Genomic DNA, 18,984 nt, shown 5'->3' with positions numbered 1-18,984 from the left:
GTCCAATACTCCATCCTTGTCAAAAAACACATTGTTGGATATCATTAGCCACTTGATCAGATTACATTTGTGCCAATAATTTATTTTTAAAATATAGTTACCGTTGACACAAATTTGATCTGATCAAGTGGCTATCACTATTCAATTAACATGATATTTTGCAATGATGAAATATTCGACAAGTACTAAATATTGAACAGTTCAGATTATAGATATAGGCTCTATAGTAAGCCCATAGAGCCTGACAGTATCTTCTAATCTGATTTTGAACTAGAGGCAAGCCTGGACTAGTCAAAATTTAGTCAAAAACTCAAAGGGCCATCATTGAAAAAAGGCCTAACTATAAAGAGGTAGCCTTTGAGGTTAGACACTAAGGAGCCGAGGCATCAAAGGTCACCCTTACATGATTCTACATAGCAAGGCCAGTCAACAATGTAGCGGTAAGTCGCAAACTCGCACATAGGTAGGGATTCAAACCCACACTCTTAACACTAGGTACGGTTTGCCCAAGCTTGGAAGATTCATTCTACCAACCATATATACTGTCACCCAGATAGTTGGCCCCAAGAAAACTGGAATATGAAATCTCAATACTTATACCTCAAGGCCTTACTAAGTTTCTACAACCCCTTGGGTTAAGGGTCATCACTGTAAATTCGACTAAAACAATATTTTTAATGAGTGCTGCTATTAGCATTCCATAAATTATTTTGGACTCTCCATTTTTTAGTTTTTTTTTATTACAATAATAATTTCAAATGAAATTACTATAAAGGACATCAATAATTTTGGAATACCCCATCTCATAATTAAGCCCACACATCCACTACATCATGAGTTAGGGTTTATAAGAGCACCCACCTTCATCACCACTCATCTATCCCCCAAATCCCACCTTCAAAACCTTGAAAACCCTTTGGTGGCAATATTTCGGTGACAACCATTTGATTATATACACTTCTCCGACAATGACAATGAGTAGAAGTTTTTCCGACAATTACAACTCCATGAAATGAGAAAAGTGCAACAATAAAAACTTAAAAGAGATTCATAATTTTGATGGTGTTCTTAACTCAAAGGAGATTGACATAAAGGTAAGTTTATTGAAAAAAATGACAAAAATAATAAAAATTGTTTGTTATTTTTTTCGGACTGAACTCTCAAATATATGACCGAAATTCAGGAACACAAACTCGAACATTATTTATTTGTTCGGGAACAAGTAACCAAACATTTATTATTTGTTCTGGAACAAATAATCGAAGTATCAGCAGACGCAAGCAAACAAAAGAGGTAGGACCACTCTTGGGTGGTTGACTGGTGGGTGAAATCTTGCCTAATTTTGCTCACACAGAAAGCATACAAGTACAGTGAGGTCATGGATGAATGACAGAAAACTAACTAGAGCAGCATGAAAATGGATTGTGTTGTGTATGTAAAAATAAGTATTAGAAAAAAAAAATCAAACAGATTGACAAATCTCGTAACGAAATAGGGGAAAAAACTTCTTAATCACCACAAAATTTTTTTCACTGGTTTTGGGAAGTTCCGCTGACGTGGGTTTTGTTGGGGTTTTGGGAATAGGCTTTTTGGAGGTGTGGGGGTGTGCATTAGAATGTGTAGAATATTTTTATAAGGATAATTTTGGTATTATTTGAGAGGAGAAAATAAATTTTAAGAATTTTACAATTTATAAGTGGGGTCTAAAGAAATGGGGCTTTACAAAATAATTAATGAAATGTTAATAGTAACACTCAATTTTAGGGGTTGTTTGTGATGATCTAAATAAGCGTACTTTTTGATTTTTTACGAAAAAATGAGAAATATGGGTTATATTTGAAGTGATGTGATAGAGGGATGATGTGATTTAAATAAGATGATGTGACTTAAATAGGATAGTGACTTTTTGACTTTTTAAATTTTTTACATTATGCCAAACTAGGCCTTAATATAATAAATAATATTTGTTTTGTTTTGATTTTATTTATGCCTAATTTGAAATGTGCAAGAATAACATATTTTTATATTTCTTTTATCTTATTTAAATCATATCATCTCTTATTTAGATAATCATATCACCTCTCTACCACATTTTCCATATTTTCATAAGTAATCAAGAATATACTGATCATCCTAAACAATGATTTTTTTTTTAATATTCTAAAATAAAAACAATTTAGAGAATTGATCGAATTTTCAAACTATTTGAGAAACTAACTTGCTTTTTGAAATCTTATTTTGAAAATGTGATAAATTGCATGTTGAAAATGTAATTTCAAAAAGTGAAGTCCATGTCAACATAAATACAATTTCAAAAAGTGAAATTTATGTCAGCATAAATTACATTTTTAACATACGATTTTAAGGTAAAAGTATAGGTTGAAAATGTAATTTTAATTTAAAATTATATTTTAAAAATAGATTAATTTTTCAAATAGTTTAAAAAATTGGTCAATTATCTAAATTGTTTGTTTGTTTAGAATATTTTAACCAAAAAAACTCCCAGACAATCCCTAGTTTTTTTCTTTTTCCTTTTTCTTTCCCCGTCTCTCAATTTCTTGAGTTTGAACCCTAATCCGTCCCGCTCGTGCCTCTCTCTCTGTTTCACTCTGTGATTTCTCTCTCTCTCTCTCTCGCTCTCTCTCTCAAGAGTTCAATCTGCATGATCGACCCTACTCTGTTTTCTTAGAGGTCTTGGAGCTCACAAGGCATTGTGAGGTCAACTTTGATTAACTGCGAGACATATCCTTGTGTCTTCTTCATTCTTTGTTTCCAGATCGGCTAGGGATTATTCATTTTGGTTTGAAATTCAAAATTTTCCAAGTTTTGGAGAGTAGATTTGTGGGACGACAGTTCCTCTTCACTTGATAACTCCGTTTGGTTGCTGGGAAAATGTTGGAAATGGAAAGAAAGAAATCTAAAATCTGAATTTTGATTTTCTTGGTTATATATGGGGTCCAAGAAAACATTACAAAAAAGAAAAAAAGAAAAAAAGAAAAAAGACCATAATGCCTTGATATATCAAATTTGTTTTCTTTTTCTTTTGTGTTCCTCATTTTGTAGCTTTGAATAGATATTTCTCTCTGCATTTTTTAATCTTGATTTCTGAATCTTCTCGTTTTCAAATGGGTATCTAATTCTTTGCAATTATTGGAGAAATATTGATTTTGGTTGTACATGTTGATTTTGTTTTCTAGTTGGTTGATGCTCATTTTGTATTTCTTGATCTCGTCTCTTTGCTTGGTTCAATTTGACGGGCTTTAATTGCTCTGTTTTCTAGAAGTTTTTACCCAATTGTTTTTTCTTGGTAAGCTTTTACCCAATGGTTTTGTTTGTACTGTGTTAAATTGTCAACTACTGATGTTTAAGGACTCATCAACTAATGTACTAGGTTGCATTTTCTGTCAAGCATAAATTCCTGAAAATGGAGGTAAGAATATGAAAGTTTTTGCTATGATTCAGAACATAAAAGGGAAATTTAGCAGCATATGTACAGAAAATATAAAAATATTTGTCTGAAAGGCTGTCTACTACACAATCACTAGTGGTTCTCTTCTGTTACCACAAAAATTATCACTAAATTGCCTCATAGAAGTTGTTAATTGTTGCAATGCTCACAAATTGTGCCAAATGATGATAAATCAACCCGGGGTAAATTAAGGGTCTAAAAGTCATGGCTCTTTGGTATTAAACAGCTCTATACCTTATTTATATTTTCTGATAAAATATATTCGGGCGCATTCCTGACTTTAGGAAGAAATGCATGACTTAGTAGAAAGCCCAGTTCAAGCCATATAGGTTCGTGATTCAACTTTGATTGTTATGACTCGTACCACGGTTGAGTCCTATTATAGGCTGTGATTCCTGGTTTTTAATCTAGCTGCCAAGGGTTCTTCCTTACCTAGCTCAGGAAAGTGGTGCCAACTAACTTACATTGATTCTTATTGTAGAAAGGGGGAATTAGAAGTCCAAATTTGTATATCAGTAGGCAACTATGAAGCACGAACACTTCTAAGAAGGTGACATGTCCATGTCGGACACCGACACTTTTCAGACACTTCCCAATGCATGTCAGACACTCATCCAAATGTGTCTTATTTTATTTTATTTTATCTTTTTTTAGATCTGGACACTTTTTGGACACTTGGGGATGCGCGTGTCCATTGTTTGGACACACGTAAAACTAATTATAAGTTTGAACAAAATAATCTAGGGTACAAAGACAAAACAAAATTAATGTAGATTTACAAAAATTAGTGCTATGTTGCTTTTTTTTTTGTTATTATCTTTGAATGATATATTCATATATACAACATATAATAAATATATAAAGAATTATATATTTTATGTGTGTCCTTCATGTGTCATGTCCTGTATTTTTTGAAAATTGTTGTATTGACATGTCCGTGTCGTATCACTTGTCTGTGTTCACGCTTCTTAGAATCTTAGGTAGGCAATAAAGGATAGAAACATGCCACAATGTCAAAAAAGTGGCTGAATGGTGTATTCGTCAAGTGATTCCTATAATGAACTTGAAGTGATTCCTATAATTGCAAGTTTTGCACCAAAGTATTTTATTTTTTTAATCTAAAAAGCCATTCCATCTATTATTTGAATATATTGAATTTTGTCTCTGTCTAGAATCATCAAATTGCAATGTTTAGCAGTTTCAGGAGCTGAAAACAATATTTTCCAGCACTGGATTCTAATGGCCTTATTTCACTCTTGATTTTTGAATTTAAGATATTTACCTTTTATTTCATTCTATTAGATTCAGAGTCTTTTTTGGAACCATTTCTTTACCTCCCTAGCAGTGTGTAGCTTTTTATACACCAGTTGTACATGGTTGTGCATCTGTTTTGGTGTCTTTAAAGACAAACATTACTTTGATTATCTGGAAAATTAGATGCTCTAGGTTGTTATGCTTTGTTTTGTACTTTTACTCGCTTACGATATTTCTTTAGCAGCCTGTGAGTTCCCTATTCTGGAGCCCCTTCTCACTTCAGCAGCTTGTCCTTTATTTCACTTTGTCCTGATATGCATTTTGTTGCAGGTTTCATGAGTCTTATCTGAATTTAGAAACCCTTGCCTTTCTCTTCTCTAAGGCCAGTAAACATGAAGGAAGAAAATCTTGCTATTGCTAATGTTGGGGAGCCTACTGTTAGAATGACACGAGCTCGAGCTGCTGCTTGTCATGCATTTGGAGGGATTCCACCTTCTGAAGCACTGAAGCAGCAAGGTCAAAAGCAGGTTTTACGGACAAGTTCAAAAAGAGCAGCTTTAGATGAGATGAATAGCAGTGCTTCTGCTGCTGCACCTGTTCAGCATAAGAGGAGGGCAGTGCTTAAGGATGTCACAAATGTTTGCTGTGAAAATTCCTATAAAAACTGCCTCATTGCAGCTAAAATTCCGGTTTGTACACTACCCTTTTGCTGAATTTATATAATTAATGTAAGAAATTGTTGTAAATTTAAAGAAAATTAAATAAGAAAGTATGTTTGTTCCTCATTAACAGAGGTCAAAAATGGCTGCTTTAATGCACAAAAAAATGAAATGTTGAATCGCTGATAGATATTTTGATTGCCCGAGCATATAAAAGCATTCCCAAAAAATTGGGATAGTTGAGTTGAGCGGCATTTCTGAGTATAGAGAAGACTAAATTGGTTATTGAACTTCTGGTCATTGATAGCAATAACTAGGACAGTCAAATGTTCATCGTGACCATGAACTTTCCCACTCAAATATCTGAATTTAATAGTTTGATTTGCTTGATGGCTTGGACTTTCTGCTACAAATGTTATTAATTTTTCTTTACTAAAATCATTACATGACCTCTGTTAATTATGCTGTTTTTCAGAAAAAGAATAGCAAGCAGGCCAATAAAGGTTCAGTGAATGTTTCCAAGGTTTCTCCCAGTGTAGCAGTCCAAGTGCACCAGCTTCCAGCTGATTCAAAAACAAACATTGCTCAAGAAACTGCAAATACAGAACTTAAATCCTTAAAAGTTGAATGTCCGGTGAAGGAAAGCAACATAACCTCTCAGCTATGTGCAGTGAGTAATGTGAAAGGTTGTGAGATTGACAAACCTCAACTCGGAAAACAAAGTATTGGAATAGCTCAGCTCGGAAAACAAAGTATTGGAATGCCTTCACAACTACAAAACTTTTCAAAGACAGGTTTGTCTTCATTTTGACTGCTCATTCTTGAACAACCTTTTGCCAATTTTGACATCAATGACTTCTTAGATCACTCATTTGTATATTTTCTGTCAAATGCTACATTTTACATACTGACAAGTGACAACCTTAGCTAGATAAATTATAACTTGTTTATTTTATCTTCATGAATATACTACTAACAGGTAAATGATTGTGGGTGTTTGGGAAGTGGATTTTTTTGTAGGTTTTTTTAGTTGTAGGATATTATTGGAGAAACTTTTTTTTGTGTATGAGAAGACAGTTGGATTTTTTTGTGGTTGGATGTGATGTTTGTGAGAGAAAAAGTGAAATGATTATGGGGTTTGATAGGATATTTTGTTTGGATTGGGTTTTTTTGGTTTTGTAAAACATTTATCTTGTAGTGAAAAAAAAAAAAAAAAAACCTAAAAACCAAGTTGCCAAACACCGCCATTGTTAGCTTCGTATTTGGAGGAAAAGTTCATTATTGAAGTCAAGATCTGGATGTGGGGATATTCAATATGTTAAAATGGATTGTTACGAGCTTCAGTAAAATATGTTTATGTTTGTATTTCCTATTTGCAATGCAATGTAATATTCACTAATAGTAGCCATTAAATGCAAAAACACTTTGCAATTAATGCAACAGAGAAATACAGAAGTACATGAGCAAAAGCCGAAGAAAGATCAGTAACACAGGATTATATAGAACAAAAGAAATAGAAGAAGGCAAGTTGAATTCAAGTAGATATGATCATGTGTGTTGGAATATGGGAATCCCATATATTATGTGATTATAGGATTTTAGGCATATTTTCTTATATTTGATTTTATTATTATTCAACCTTCCTAAATTGTAACCTCCTCAATTCAGTATATATATACAAGGCTAATCATACATTATGATTTAGCCATTCAATTATATTCTTCTTCTTGGCATCAGAGCCAAACCCTAGCCACCAACCACCCTTCTCTTCTGTTTCAGACAACATTTCTTCTTCCCTCCACCGAGCCGAAAGCCCTTCTTCTTCTTTCTCAAGCCCCGACAGCCCTTCCTCTTCCTTCCCAGCCCCTCGGCAGTCCCTCTTCCTCACTGTCGCAGCTTCCTTAGGTGCTGACTAGACCCTCCCTACCTTGGGTCTAGTGCGGCTTCCCTTTCGGGGTGTTTTTTTTCTTCTCTCTTTACCGTTCCAGGATTCGTGTGCTAATGTGGTTAGCACTTTTTAGATTGTTTTTCTGTTATGTTCGGCTACCGGTGTATTCGGTAGCGTTTATAGTACATCGTTTTTTTTCCTGGCCTTTGCTGTGATTTTGCTGGTTGTTTGCTTCGCTGTGATTGTTGTTTATTTATATATGGTATATATTCCTACATATATTAGGTATTGATTTTTTAGATATATTAGGTATTGTCATAGTTAGGTCTCTTATAGGATACTATTTCTTATAGTTAGATTTCTAGTAGGATACTCTTTCTCAGCCTATATATATAGGCCTTCTATCATTCAATACAATATATATTATTTCCCCTCTCTCTACTATTTTAACATGGTATCAAAGCTATAGGTTAAGCTCTTGGTATTCTTCGCCTTACCGGCGGGCGACAGCCTTGCCTTGGCCGCTCGTCGGGCCTCAACCTATTCCGTTGTCATATTTAAAAAATAAGGAATTATATTAAAAAAAATCATAATTGAACACTTTTAGGATGAATAGAAATCTTATACAAACTTAATTTAATAATTTACTTTATAATAAAATATTACATAACTTTAACTAAAAGAGAGAGACTCTGAGGTAATTTGGAAAGATTAACTTTTTAATTTTTTTTAACTTTTTAAAATCAGAACACTTCTTTACTTCTTATATATAAACAAAATAAAAAATCAACTTTTTGACATCATCCCAAAACATCACACTCCCACAAGGATTATACATGGCAATGGATCACAGAACCTAATATCTTCATAGCTAAAGAAGCAAAATCATCAATAGTGATTGGAGCAAACGCACAGGAGCTTAAATTACAACCGAGAGGATACAGGATTCAAAGTTCTGGTAAATCCATTAAGGGCACAGAAGGTTTTAAAAAGTGGCCGTAACCGTTACGTATTGCCGTTACGTAACAGTTTTGGTGGTTACCGCCACCCGTTACGGTCGCTTTTGTAGTGTGATTGAGATTCACAAGTGTGTAGGCCATAGCGGTTGTAACGGCGCTGTAAAGGCCGTAACGGCTTGTTACGCACCATTACGTAACGGTTCCGAACTGTTTTTTTTGAAAAAAAAAAAGAAAAAAAAGCTGAAAACGGGGGAAGAGGGATAGAGAGAAGAGGGAAGTGAGAGAGAGAGAGAGAGAGAGAGAGAGAGAGAGAAGAGGGAAGATGAAGAACATGTTATTGATTTGTTGAAATTATAAGATATATGCTATTCTATTCCGCTGCTATCATTCAATCATTTTGTTTGTGTGTGTCTATCTATATATTGTTTGAAAATAATAATAATAATAATAATAAGTATGGTCATTATCTATTTGGCTTGATTAAAAAATATATATATATTTAGGCTCTTATTTATTCTTACTTTGTCATTATTTATCTTATATATAATAGTTAGTGATTGATTTTTTTTGTAAAATATCTAGAAAACATAACACCTATAATTATATATTAATACATATTTTACACATGTCAATTCTTTTTTGATTAGTTTATTTTATTTTTATTTACAGATTATCCAAAAAGAGAATGAATATTCAAGTGATCCAAACCCCTCCCCCCCCCAAAAAAAAAATCTTTATAATTTATAATTTATTTTTTAATTTTTATATGATTATATTAGCATGTATAATTTATTTTTTAATTTTTATATGATTATACTAGCATGCATAAGTTATTTTTTAAAACTATTCAAGTTAAAATTTACATATGCTTCCACAAGTATAATAATTAAAAAAATATTTTTATACATTTAAGTTCAATAAATTGATTTTTTTCACAAGTGTAATATGAATTTATGACATATAAAGTCATTAATTATTAAAATAAAATGTAAAAAATTTAGTTTATAGTTATTTAAAAATATGAAATATATTGGATCATACAAAAAAATTTATAAAAATTGATTAATATTTATTTTAAAACCCAATAAATATGATTATGGAAAAAAAAATATGCGTATCGGTAAGTTTTTTTCAAATTGTGCGAAAAATAAAAAAATTCACAGTTCCAGTTAGCACAACCGTTACGTTATGGCCTTTACACCCCGCAACCACAACCGCGCCACCGCCACCGTTATGGCGACTGCAACCGCTTTTTAGAACCTTGCACAGCCCTAGACATCCGACTAGTCCTTGCCGGTAGGGCAAGAAGGTCATCTTCTTCATCTCCTTTGCTTGTGCTCTGTTTGCAGTGCAATGCAACTCGTGAGCCGACAACGGAACCCTACACTTTCCGACGCTGTTCGCTGGTTTTTCGGCGATCCGTTTTTTTGGGAGAACTTGTTTGCTTCGCTTTTGCTTTTGCTTTTGCGTTTTCGTTTCCTTGTGATTCTTTTCCTTCTCGTCCCTTGAAGATGATGAGCAGGTGAACGTGATCGATGACCAGAACTTCTTTTTGTTGTCTCTACCTTCGCTTTTGCTTCCGTACAATAGATCCTTGAAGAATATCCACTTCTTCGAGTTCCTTCCAGACGATGAAGACCTTGAAGACGAAGCAGAGCCTGACGGTGTTGTCTCGATCGACGAAGTTTCAGCTTCTTTGTTCTCAGAATCATCCAACTCCAGAATGCGATGATGATGATGATGATGATGATGAGAGGCCTCATTTTCTTTGTGTTCTTGCCATTGGAATTGTGCTGTTCGTTGTGGTGACATCGGCCGGATCTGACCGTTCAAGAACAACTCGTCGGCCGAACTCATATTGCTCGGTGAGAACCCAGAAGAAAATTCGGGATACACTCCGAGCGCTTATGAGATCCCCCCGTAGTCCACCACAGTTTGACTAGGGGGAGTCCTCCATACAGCCACAGCCGGTACCTCCTCAAGCGGGACCTTTTCAGCCGGTACCTCCTTTTCCAGTGATGAACCGATTGATATACTCGTCAGCTACTTGCGTATCCCCGATGACAAAATCATCACCGAGAAGCTAGTATTTGACAAATCTTCTGCCAGGGTAGACCGCATCCGCACTGAGCCATACAAGACTGTAGAGAACAACTCGTCGGCCGAACTCGTATCGCTCGGTGAGAACCCAAGAGAAAATTCAAACTCGAACGAGTCAGACTCAGCGTCGTTGGTGTCGCCATTGTTGGAGGAGTGAAGGTCGACGTATGGTTCGCCATTGTTACGGTTTGAAAAGAGGATTATTTGCAGAGACCCAGAAGAAAATTCGAACTCGAACGAGCCAGACTCAGTGTCGTTGGTGTCGCCATTGTTGGAGGAGTGAAGGTCGACGTATGGTTCGCCATTGTTACGATTTGAACCGTAACAATGGCGAACCATACGTCGACCTTCACTCCTCCAACAATGGCGACACCAACGACGCTGAGTCTGGCTCGTTCGAGTTTGAAATAATCCTCTTTTCAAACCGTAACAATGGCGAACCATACATCGACCTTCACTCCTCCAACAATGGCGACACCAACGACGTTGAGTCTAGCTCGTTCGAGTTCGAATTTTCTTCCGGGTTCTCACCTAGCGATATGAGTTCGGCCGATGAGTTGTTCTTGAACGGTCAGATCCGGCTGATGTCACCACAACGAACAGCACAGTTCCAATGGCAAGAACACGAAGAAAATGAGGCATCACATCATCATCATCATCGCATTTTGGAGTTGGATGATTCTGAGAACAAAGAAGCTGAAACTTAATCGATTGAGACAACACCGTCAGGCTCTGCTTCGTCTTGAAGGTCTTCATCGTCTGGAAGGAACTCGAAGAAGTGGATATTCTTCAAGGATCTATTGTACAGAAGCAAAAGCGAAGGCAGAGGCAACAAAAAGAAGTTTTGGTCATCGATCACGTTCACCTGCTCATCATCTTCAAGGGACGAGAAGGAAAAGAATTGCAAGGAAACGAAAACACAAAAGCAAAAGCAAAAGCGAAGCAAACAAGTTCTCCTAAAAAAATCGATCGCCGGAAAACCAACAAATAGCGTCGGAAAGCATAGGGTTCCGCCATTGGCTCAGAAAAGTTATTGTTTCCTTATTTAAAAAAAAAAAAATTTCTCTGTAAACTGTCCTGACATTGATTTCAGTTAGAGCATCTCCAATAGTTATTACTATTTTGCTATTGCTATTGCTATTGCTATAATTTGGCAATGAATAATGTTATTTTGCCAAATTATAGCAATAGTGCTCTAATGATCATTTGCTATTTTTGGCAAATCTCAACCAACTTTCCCTCCAAGGTTGTAGGTATTGTTTGGATATAGGTTTTTTGTGATTTTATTTTTGTTTATTTTTTGTCTTTTGTGACATTTTTTTACCTATTTGTTAAAAAAATTATATATTTATATTTTTCCCAACTAGACAAATATAAAAAAATGAAAAATTGAAAAAATTGAAAAAAATTATATATTTATATTATAATGTCTTTTTATTATAATAAAATTATCTTCATTTAATATCAGCTAAAGTATTTTATCTTTTTATTGCCTTCATTTGAAAAAATATATTTATTTTTTTGCATTATACTTTATTGAAAATATTAAATTATAATACAAATTAGTGGACATTATACATTGAAAAAATAATATTACATTGTGAAGTACAAAATACTTAAAAAAAAAAAAAATGAAATTTCATTACAAAATAAAAATTACATTGCAAATAAAGACTAAAAATTACATTAAAAAATAAAGACTAACATTTATCCTATAATTATTCATCAGGAGGTAAGGGGAAATAAAAATTTGGGCTGCTCACATTTGAGGACCACTTGGCGAAAATCTCATTTTTTCGCATTGTGTAATACGCTTTCATCTGAGGGTCCAAATGAGAAATATCCGTAGTCATTATCATATGTTCTTCCTTTTTCATCTCATGTTCTTGTTTTCTGATCTCAAATTCATGTTTTTTCATCTCAAGTTCTTTCATCTCCTGCAGTGTTTCAATCATTTTTTGTTCTCTTTCATCTTTTTTCTTTTCCTTCTCAGCAAGGTATTGGTTAAATGTGTCCAATTGTGTGCCCATTTTTTGAACTTCAGCTTGAGCGACTTGATTTTTCCGAAATAATTCTTTTGCAGATTTCCTACCCATCGGCCTTTTACCCCTTGCAGAGACACTACCCTCATCGACAGTTGGATTGTTACCAACACTTGGACTGGTGTCATCTTCAAGAGAAATGCAGTTATCCATAGGGGAATCAGGGGTTGAATTAGGGGAAAACGGTGTATGTATTCTTGACTTCACCGTGTTCGTAGGAGTTACATCTTGCCACCTGATATTGTTTTGCAAGATTGGCCAACAATGTTCAAAAAGAAAATGCTTGTTTTCATCTTGATGGTATAACAGTTTTGCTTGAAGCATCTATATCAATAAAATATTAAATTAATTAATCAGTTAATTTTTATGTAAGACAAATAAAAAAACTAACATAATAAATGGAAATGAAATCTTACTATATCAACTTGTGATGCCCCACTTGGATGTAGATTTTCGACTTGCGCTAGACACCCACGAAATTTGTTACAACATTTCATGATTACACCCCATCAAGATGAGATAGACACTTGTGTTCTTGAGCGATCATTCTGCAATGAACAATAATTTTCAAAAATTCTTCCCCAAAAATGAGCATGAAATTGTGAATTTCCAACAATTAGGTCTTCAGTAATGTGACACCAAGCTCTATAAATTGCCACATCTTCTTGAGTGGTAAATGATTTTCCTCTCTTCATTTTTGATGAACCTTCCATAGTGATTGTGTGAAAAAACAAAGAAGAAAATAATTTGTGAAGTTTGGTGTGAAATAAAATTCAGATAAAGAGAAGAGAAAAGAAAAATAAAATTTAAAATGTTTGGTGTGAAATGAAATTGAGATGAAGAGTTTTTATTTATAGAAATATAGAATATGACCGTTTGAAAAAAATGCCCGTTAATTTATAGCTGTTGTTTGAAAAATGATGAAAAAGAGCCGTTGCTCAAACCCATGTACATTCCTTTCACAAAATAGCACCGTTGGATTATATGATCCAACGGCTCAGCCATCCATCTATCTAGAACAATCCGTGCATTATCTATCTATCTATATGCCCTCCTGTTTGAGTCGAATCCATCTATCTATCTATACACCAAGCTCTCTCTCTCTCTCTCTCTTTCTCTCCCTTCCTTCATTGCCCTCACCAATCTTCATCTTTCTCTCCTCTTTTCTCATCTCCTCTCCTCAAATCTTCCAAATCTTCACTGATCTTGGTCTCGATCTTCACTGATCTTCCAGAGTAGTGAAACAGATCCTCATCTCATTTTCACTGATCTCGGTCTCCGATCTTCACTGATCTTCCAGAGTAGTGAAATAGATCCTCACAGATCATCACTGATCTCGGTCCCGATCTTCACTGATCTTACAGATCTTCACAGATCTTCACTGATCTCTCCACTGATCTCAAGCCTGATCTTCCAGCAGAGTAGTGAAACAGATTTTTTTGGATGTACGGTGTATGTATATTTTTTCATTCCTGGTCATCTATCTACGGTGTATGTATTTTTTTTTCATTCCTGGTCAATTTTTTTGATCTCTCCATTGATCTCAAGCGTTGGTCTTCATTTTTTTTCATTTCATTCCTGGTTGATTTTTTTTTTAATTTTTGTTTTCATTTCATTCATCTCTACCCCAATCTTCTTAAACAGATTGACTAGTTTTTTAATTCATCAATTCAATTTTTTGTGAATTAATCAGTTTTTTTTTTTTTTTTTTTCTGTGAATCTGTTTGATAAATCTGTAATTTTTTTGGATTTGGATTTGTTTGAATCTGTTTGATGAATCTATGAATCTGTAATTTTTTTGGATTTGTTTTTTTTCTGTGAACTGTTTGATGAATCAAATTGACAAACAGATAATAATTTTTTTCTGTGAATCTGTGAATCTGTTTGATGAATTGGCTGAGTTGGCATGAAGGGAGGGAGGGAGGGAAGGAAGGAGGGAGGGAGGGAAACCGTTGGTTTTGGCTGAGTTGGCATGAATGGCAGCTGCCAAAACTTGTGTCAAATTTGACACAAGTTTTGGCATTTCTTAAATTTAGCAGCTGCTATGTTTTGCCATTGGAGTATCAAAATTCAATGGCAGCTGCTATATATAGCAATGGCAGCTCCAATGGCAAATCATTGGAGATGCTCTTAGCTCTTACATCGGTCCGGCATAACCCCTTTAAACTGTCCCGACATTGATTCTGGTTAGCTCTTACATCGGTCCGGCATGACCCCTTCAAACTATCCCAACATTGATTTCGGTTAGCTCCTATAACGGTCCAACATGACCATAAATTATCTCCCGGCACTAGCTTTGGCCTCTAATGCTGACCAGAGTATTTCCTAGCCATAGACACTTCAGCAGCTCTTCTAGGGCAGTGCAGTCCCTATTTTTTTCTTCTTTCTAGGGTGTGGTGCTGATGTATTAAGCACTTTTTGACTTTTTTTTTATTTAGTTGATTACCAGATTTGTTCGGTAGCTTTTATTTGGATTAGCCGTTGAGTTTTTTCTGACTTCTTCCAGTCATCTATTGGCAAGCTACGATTGTTGAATATCTTCAAACTAGCTTGAGGGCGGAGCGTTGAATATAGAAATCAGAGTACATAGAATCTTTTTATTTAGTATTATGTATATAATCTGTGATTGTGTCAATCACTGATTTAATATTGTATAGCACACTTTCTAATAAGCAAAATAATTCTTTTTCCAGTTAGCTCTTACATCGGTCCGACATGACTCCTTTAAACTGTTTCGACATTGATTCCGGTTAGCTCTTACATTGGTCCGGCATGACCCCTTCAAACTATTTCGACAATAATTCCGGTTAGCTCCTATAACGGTCCAACATGACGATAAACTGTTTCTCAGCATTAGTTCGACATGACCTTAAACTGTCCTGGCATTAGTTTCAGCCAGTTTCTACAATGGTCCGACACGACCATAAAATATCTCTCGGCTTTAGTTCCAGCCTCTGATCTATTTCAAGCGCCCTTGCGCTACCGTTTGGATTTTACAATTTATTTGCCTTTTATTTTATTTAGTTTTATTTCATATTTTAGTTTTTCTCTCCAAACTCAAGATGTTTATACTCCTTGAGTTTGAGGGGGGATGTTAATGTACATATGGTATATATTCCTACATATATTAGGTATTGATTTGCTAGATATATTAGGTATTGCCATAGTTAGGTCTCTTATAGGATTTTCTTTCTCATAGTTAGATTTTTAGTAGGATACTCTTTGTCAGCCTATATATACAAGCCTTCTATCATTCAATACAATGCATATTGTTTCCCTTCTCTCTACTATTCTAACAATTGTTATCATGACTGACTCCACCGTTTCTAGTGGGATTGATGCATCTCTTATTCTTGGTAAATTGATTGGGTTTGATTTTTTCCTCTCTCAACAAGCTTCGGCTCATCGTATTACGAGTCTCTTGTTGAATGGGAAGAATTTTGCTGGATGTAGTCGTTCTCTCAAATTGTATTTGGGGGGTAAAAGCAAGTCTCATTGGCTCCTTATGACTGAAACCCAACCTCCTGATGATGATCCTAAGAGTGTACAGTGGGATATTGATAATTGTATTATCTTAGGTTGGATGTTCAACTGTATGGAAGATCCGATTTATCACATGTTCATGTATTGTGACACAGTTCCCTGTCTATGGAAGGCTCTTACTCAGATGTATGCTCATGCTCACAATGATGCTCGCATCTTTGAGCTTTATCAGGATATCTCACATGCTTCTCAGACAGCTTTGGGACTCTCGGTTGCAAAGTTCTTTGGGTATTTGCTGGCTCAGTGGGAGGAATTGACTCAAAATATGAGCCCTTGAGCGACTTTCTAGTGGAGGCCGCATCTATTGTCTCTAAACGTTTGGACCGACAGCATACTTACCAGTTTCTTATGGGTTTAAAACCTGAATTTGAGTCTCTTTGAATTCAGATTTTGAACACCTCACCAATGCCATCTTTATATGAGGCCTTTGCTACTATTGATAGTGGCGAGCGTCGTTGTCGTTTGGTTCAGTCTGCTTTCCCTACCATCCTAGAGCCTTCTCCCGTTCCCGATTAGATGGCCCTTGCTACTAGCTCTGGTTTCTGCGGTTCTTTCGGGAAGATTACTTGTCACCATTGTGGGGTAACTGGCCATATTAAGGCCTGTTGTTTCAAGCTTCACCCTGAGTTGAAGCAACGGTTTGCTTAGAATCATGGTGCCACTTGCACTGCGGCTATTGTGATACTATTGTGGAATCAGTACCTGTTACAGTCCCATCTAGTGTTCTCGACCTACATCTTCTTCAGACTCAGATTGGCCAGCTTCAAGCCCGTCTTGGTTCTCTCACTACTCATCAGTCGGGCCCATCCATAACTACCCTTGCCACAGGTACTTTTACTACTTTCCATGTTTGGTCTGCTCGTCCCACATGGGTTCTGGACTTAGGGGCTAATTATCATATCACTAGTGAATTTTCTTTTCTTTCTTCTTCGATCTTCCTTACTGTGGATCAAACTATTTGTCTTGTTGATGGCTCTCTCTCTTCTGTGAGCCATAAGGGAGTTGTCTTTTTATTTTCTGATATGTCTCTCTAATTTGTTCTTTATGTTTCTAAATTTGCCTATAATCTGTTATCTGTTTGTCGTCTTGCCAAAACTTTTAATTGTACCGTCATCTTCTTACCCACTTCTTGTGTTTTACAGGACCTGAATTCGAAGAGAATTTTTGGTAGGGGATATGAGCGTGATGGGCTGTATTACTTCAGGGACCCACCTCCTTCATCTAGTTTACAGGTGTCTGTTTTGCCTACTTTAGTGTCTTGTGTTTTTTCTAGTCAAACTTTAGCCTTATGACATGCTCGTTTAGGTCATGCAAACTTTCAATATTTATATTTACTTTTTCCGTCTTTAAATAAGGCTTGTAACGATTCTCATTTTCATTGTGTGGCTTGTGAGTTGGCTAAACATTCACATAATAATTATATTTCTCACATGACTAGTGCACTGTGTGCTTTTGATCTCATTCATTCTGATGTTTGGGGTCCATCTCCTGTACTTGCTTTGTTCGGCCATAGATATTATGTAACTTTGATTGATGACCACACTCGATGTACATGGGTTTATCTTATTTGGTGTAAATATGAGGTTTTCCCCATTTTTGTTCAGTTTCTACAAATGACCCAATTTAAGTCTGTTATCCGGAATAATCGCTCTGATAATGTGTTGGGGGGGGGGGGGAGTACATCTCAAATGCTTTTCGCTCCCACCTTAATCAAGCGAGTATTCTCCAGCACCTCACTTGTCCTCGTACGCCTAAACAAAATGGGGTGGCTGAACGTAAAAATCGCCATATTATGTCTGTGATTCGGTGTCTTCTTCGTGGTATGAATGTTCCCAAGTTACTGGCATATGGCTGTTCTTACTGCTGTCTATTTGTTGCATTTTTCTGGGGTATTCCTCTTTATCTAAAGGGTATAGGTGTTATGATCCAGTGTCTCAGCATTTTTATAATTCTTTAGATGTTACTTTTTGTGAGGATTTGCTGTTTTTTGGTTCTAACATTCCTTTGCAAGTTCCTAGTGCTGTTCACCATGTCCCCAGTCTCATTCTACTTGTCCTATTCCCATCTTTGATACAGATATCTCCAACACATCAAATAATTACCCTGCTCCTAGCCCTTTTCCATCTCTTCCATTTGCCTCGCCTCTGTAGGTTTACAACAGTCGCCTTTGGCCCCTGCCAACCTCTTCTTCTCCTCTCAGTTCAGGTAAGTCGCTTTCTCATATTGCACCTACTCGTTTCTCTCAGTATCTCGACAGAAAGCATCGCCCCCCGTCCCATTATGGTTGGCTTTGTAGTACTAATCATTCTATTTCCCAATATCTCTCTTATGATGGTCTTACAGGTTCTTATCGCTCTTTTTTGGGCAAACTTGAGTTTGTCTCCATCCCTCGCTTTATCTTTGAGGTCCTCCAAAATCCCAAGTGGGTGGCAGCTGTGCAGGCTGAAATGGATGCGTTAGAACACAATCAGACATGGGAGCTTGTTTCGTTGCCTCCTTCTGCCAAGACGGTTAGGTGTAAATGGGTATTCACTATTAAGTATCCTGTTGATGGGTCTGTGGGTTGCTATAAAGCTCGTTTGGTTGCCAAGGGCTACACCCAAGTCCGTGGCCAAGATTTTGGGGCTACATTTGTGCCAGTGGCAAATTTGACCTCTGTTCGACTTCTTGTTTCCTTAGCAGTTGATCATTCTTGGCCTTTTCATCAACTTGATGTCAAAAATGCTATTCTACACGGGAAATTACTTGAGACTATCTATATGGATCCTCCACCCGGTTTTCGAGCTGAGGGGGAGTATGCCTGGAAAGTGTCGTCTTCGCAAATCTATGTATGGTTTGAAATAGTCTCCTTAAGCTTGGTTTAGTCGGTTCAGCAAGGTTATCTTGTCTATGGGTTTCATTTAATGTCACTCTGATCATACCTGCTTCATTAGGCGACAAGCGATTCGATGGTGCATCATTTTGCTTGTCAATGTTGATGATATTATTCTTATTGGTGATGATGCTACATGAATTGCTCAAGTTAAAAAGGATCGTAGCCTTGTTTTTGACCTTAGTAGGATTCTCGTCT

At 36.0% G+C, this 18,984-nt stretch overlaps 1 protein-coding gene across 9 annotated transcripts in view; it reads left to right on the top strand.

The window, feature by feature from the left end:
- Positions 1 to 2,478: 2,478 nt before the first annotated feature.
- LOC114308370 (cyclin-A2-4) overlaps positions 2,479 to 18,984 on the top strand; it is a 35,084-nt gene continuing 18,578 nt past the window's right edge. For 4 of the 9 annotated variants that reach the window (XM_082866016.1, XM_082866009.1, XM_082866013.1 and 1 more), the window contains exons 1-3: positions 2,479 to 2,735; positions 5,054 to 5,412; positions 5,858 to 6,176. In XM_082866016.1, coding sequence (XP_082722142.1) covers positions 5,116 to 5,412; positions 5,858 to 6,176 — 616 coding nt within the window. In that variant the 5' untranslated portion in view covers positions 2,479 to 2,735; positions 5,054 to 5,115. Of the gene's footprint in view, positions 5,413 to 5,857; positions 6,177 to 18,984 lie in introns of all 9 variants that reach the window. The other 5 variants (XM_082866010.1, XM_082866015.1, XM_028253953.2 and 2 more) reach the window with 2 other exon arrangements.

This window comes from Camellia sinensis, chromosome 4 (assembly GCF_055761805.1).
Source record: "Camellia sinensis isolate YWXY chromosome 4, ASM5576180v1, whole genome shotgun sequence".
Taxonomy (NCBI): Eukaryota; Viridiplantae; Streptophyta; class Magnoliopsida; order Ericales; family Theaceae; genus Camellia; species Camellia sinensis.
The sequence above is the reverse complement of the archived record's forward strand: the minus strand, read 5'-3'. Positions and strand labels throughout refer to the sequence as shown.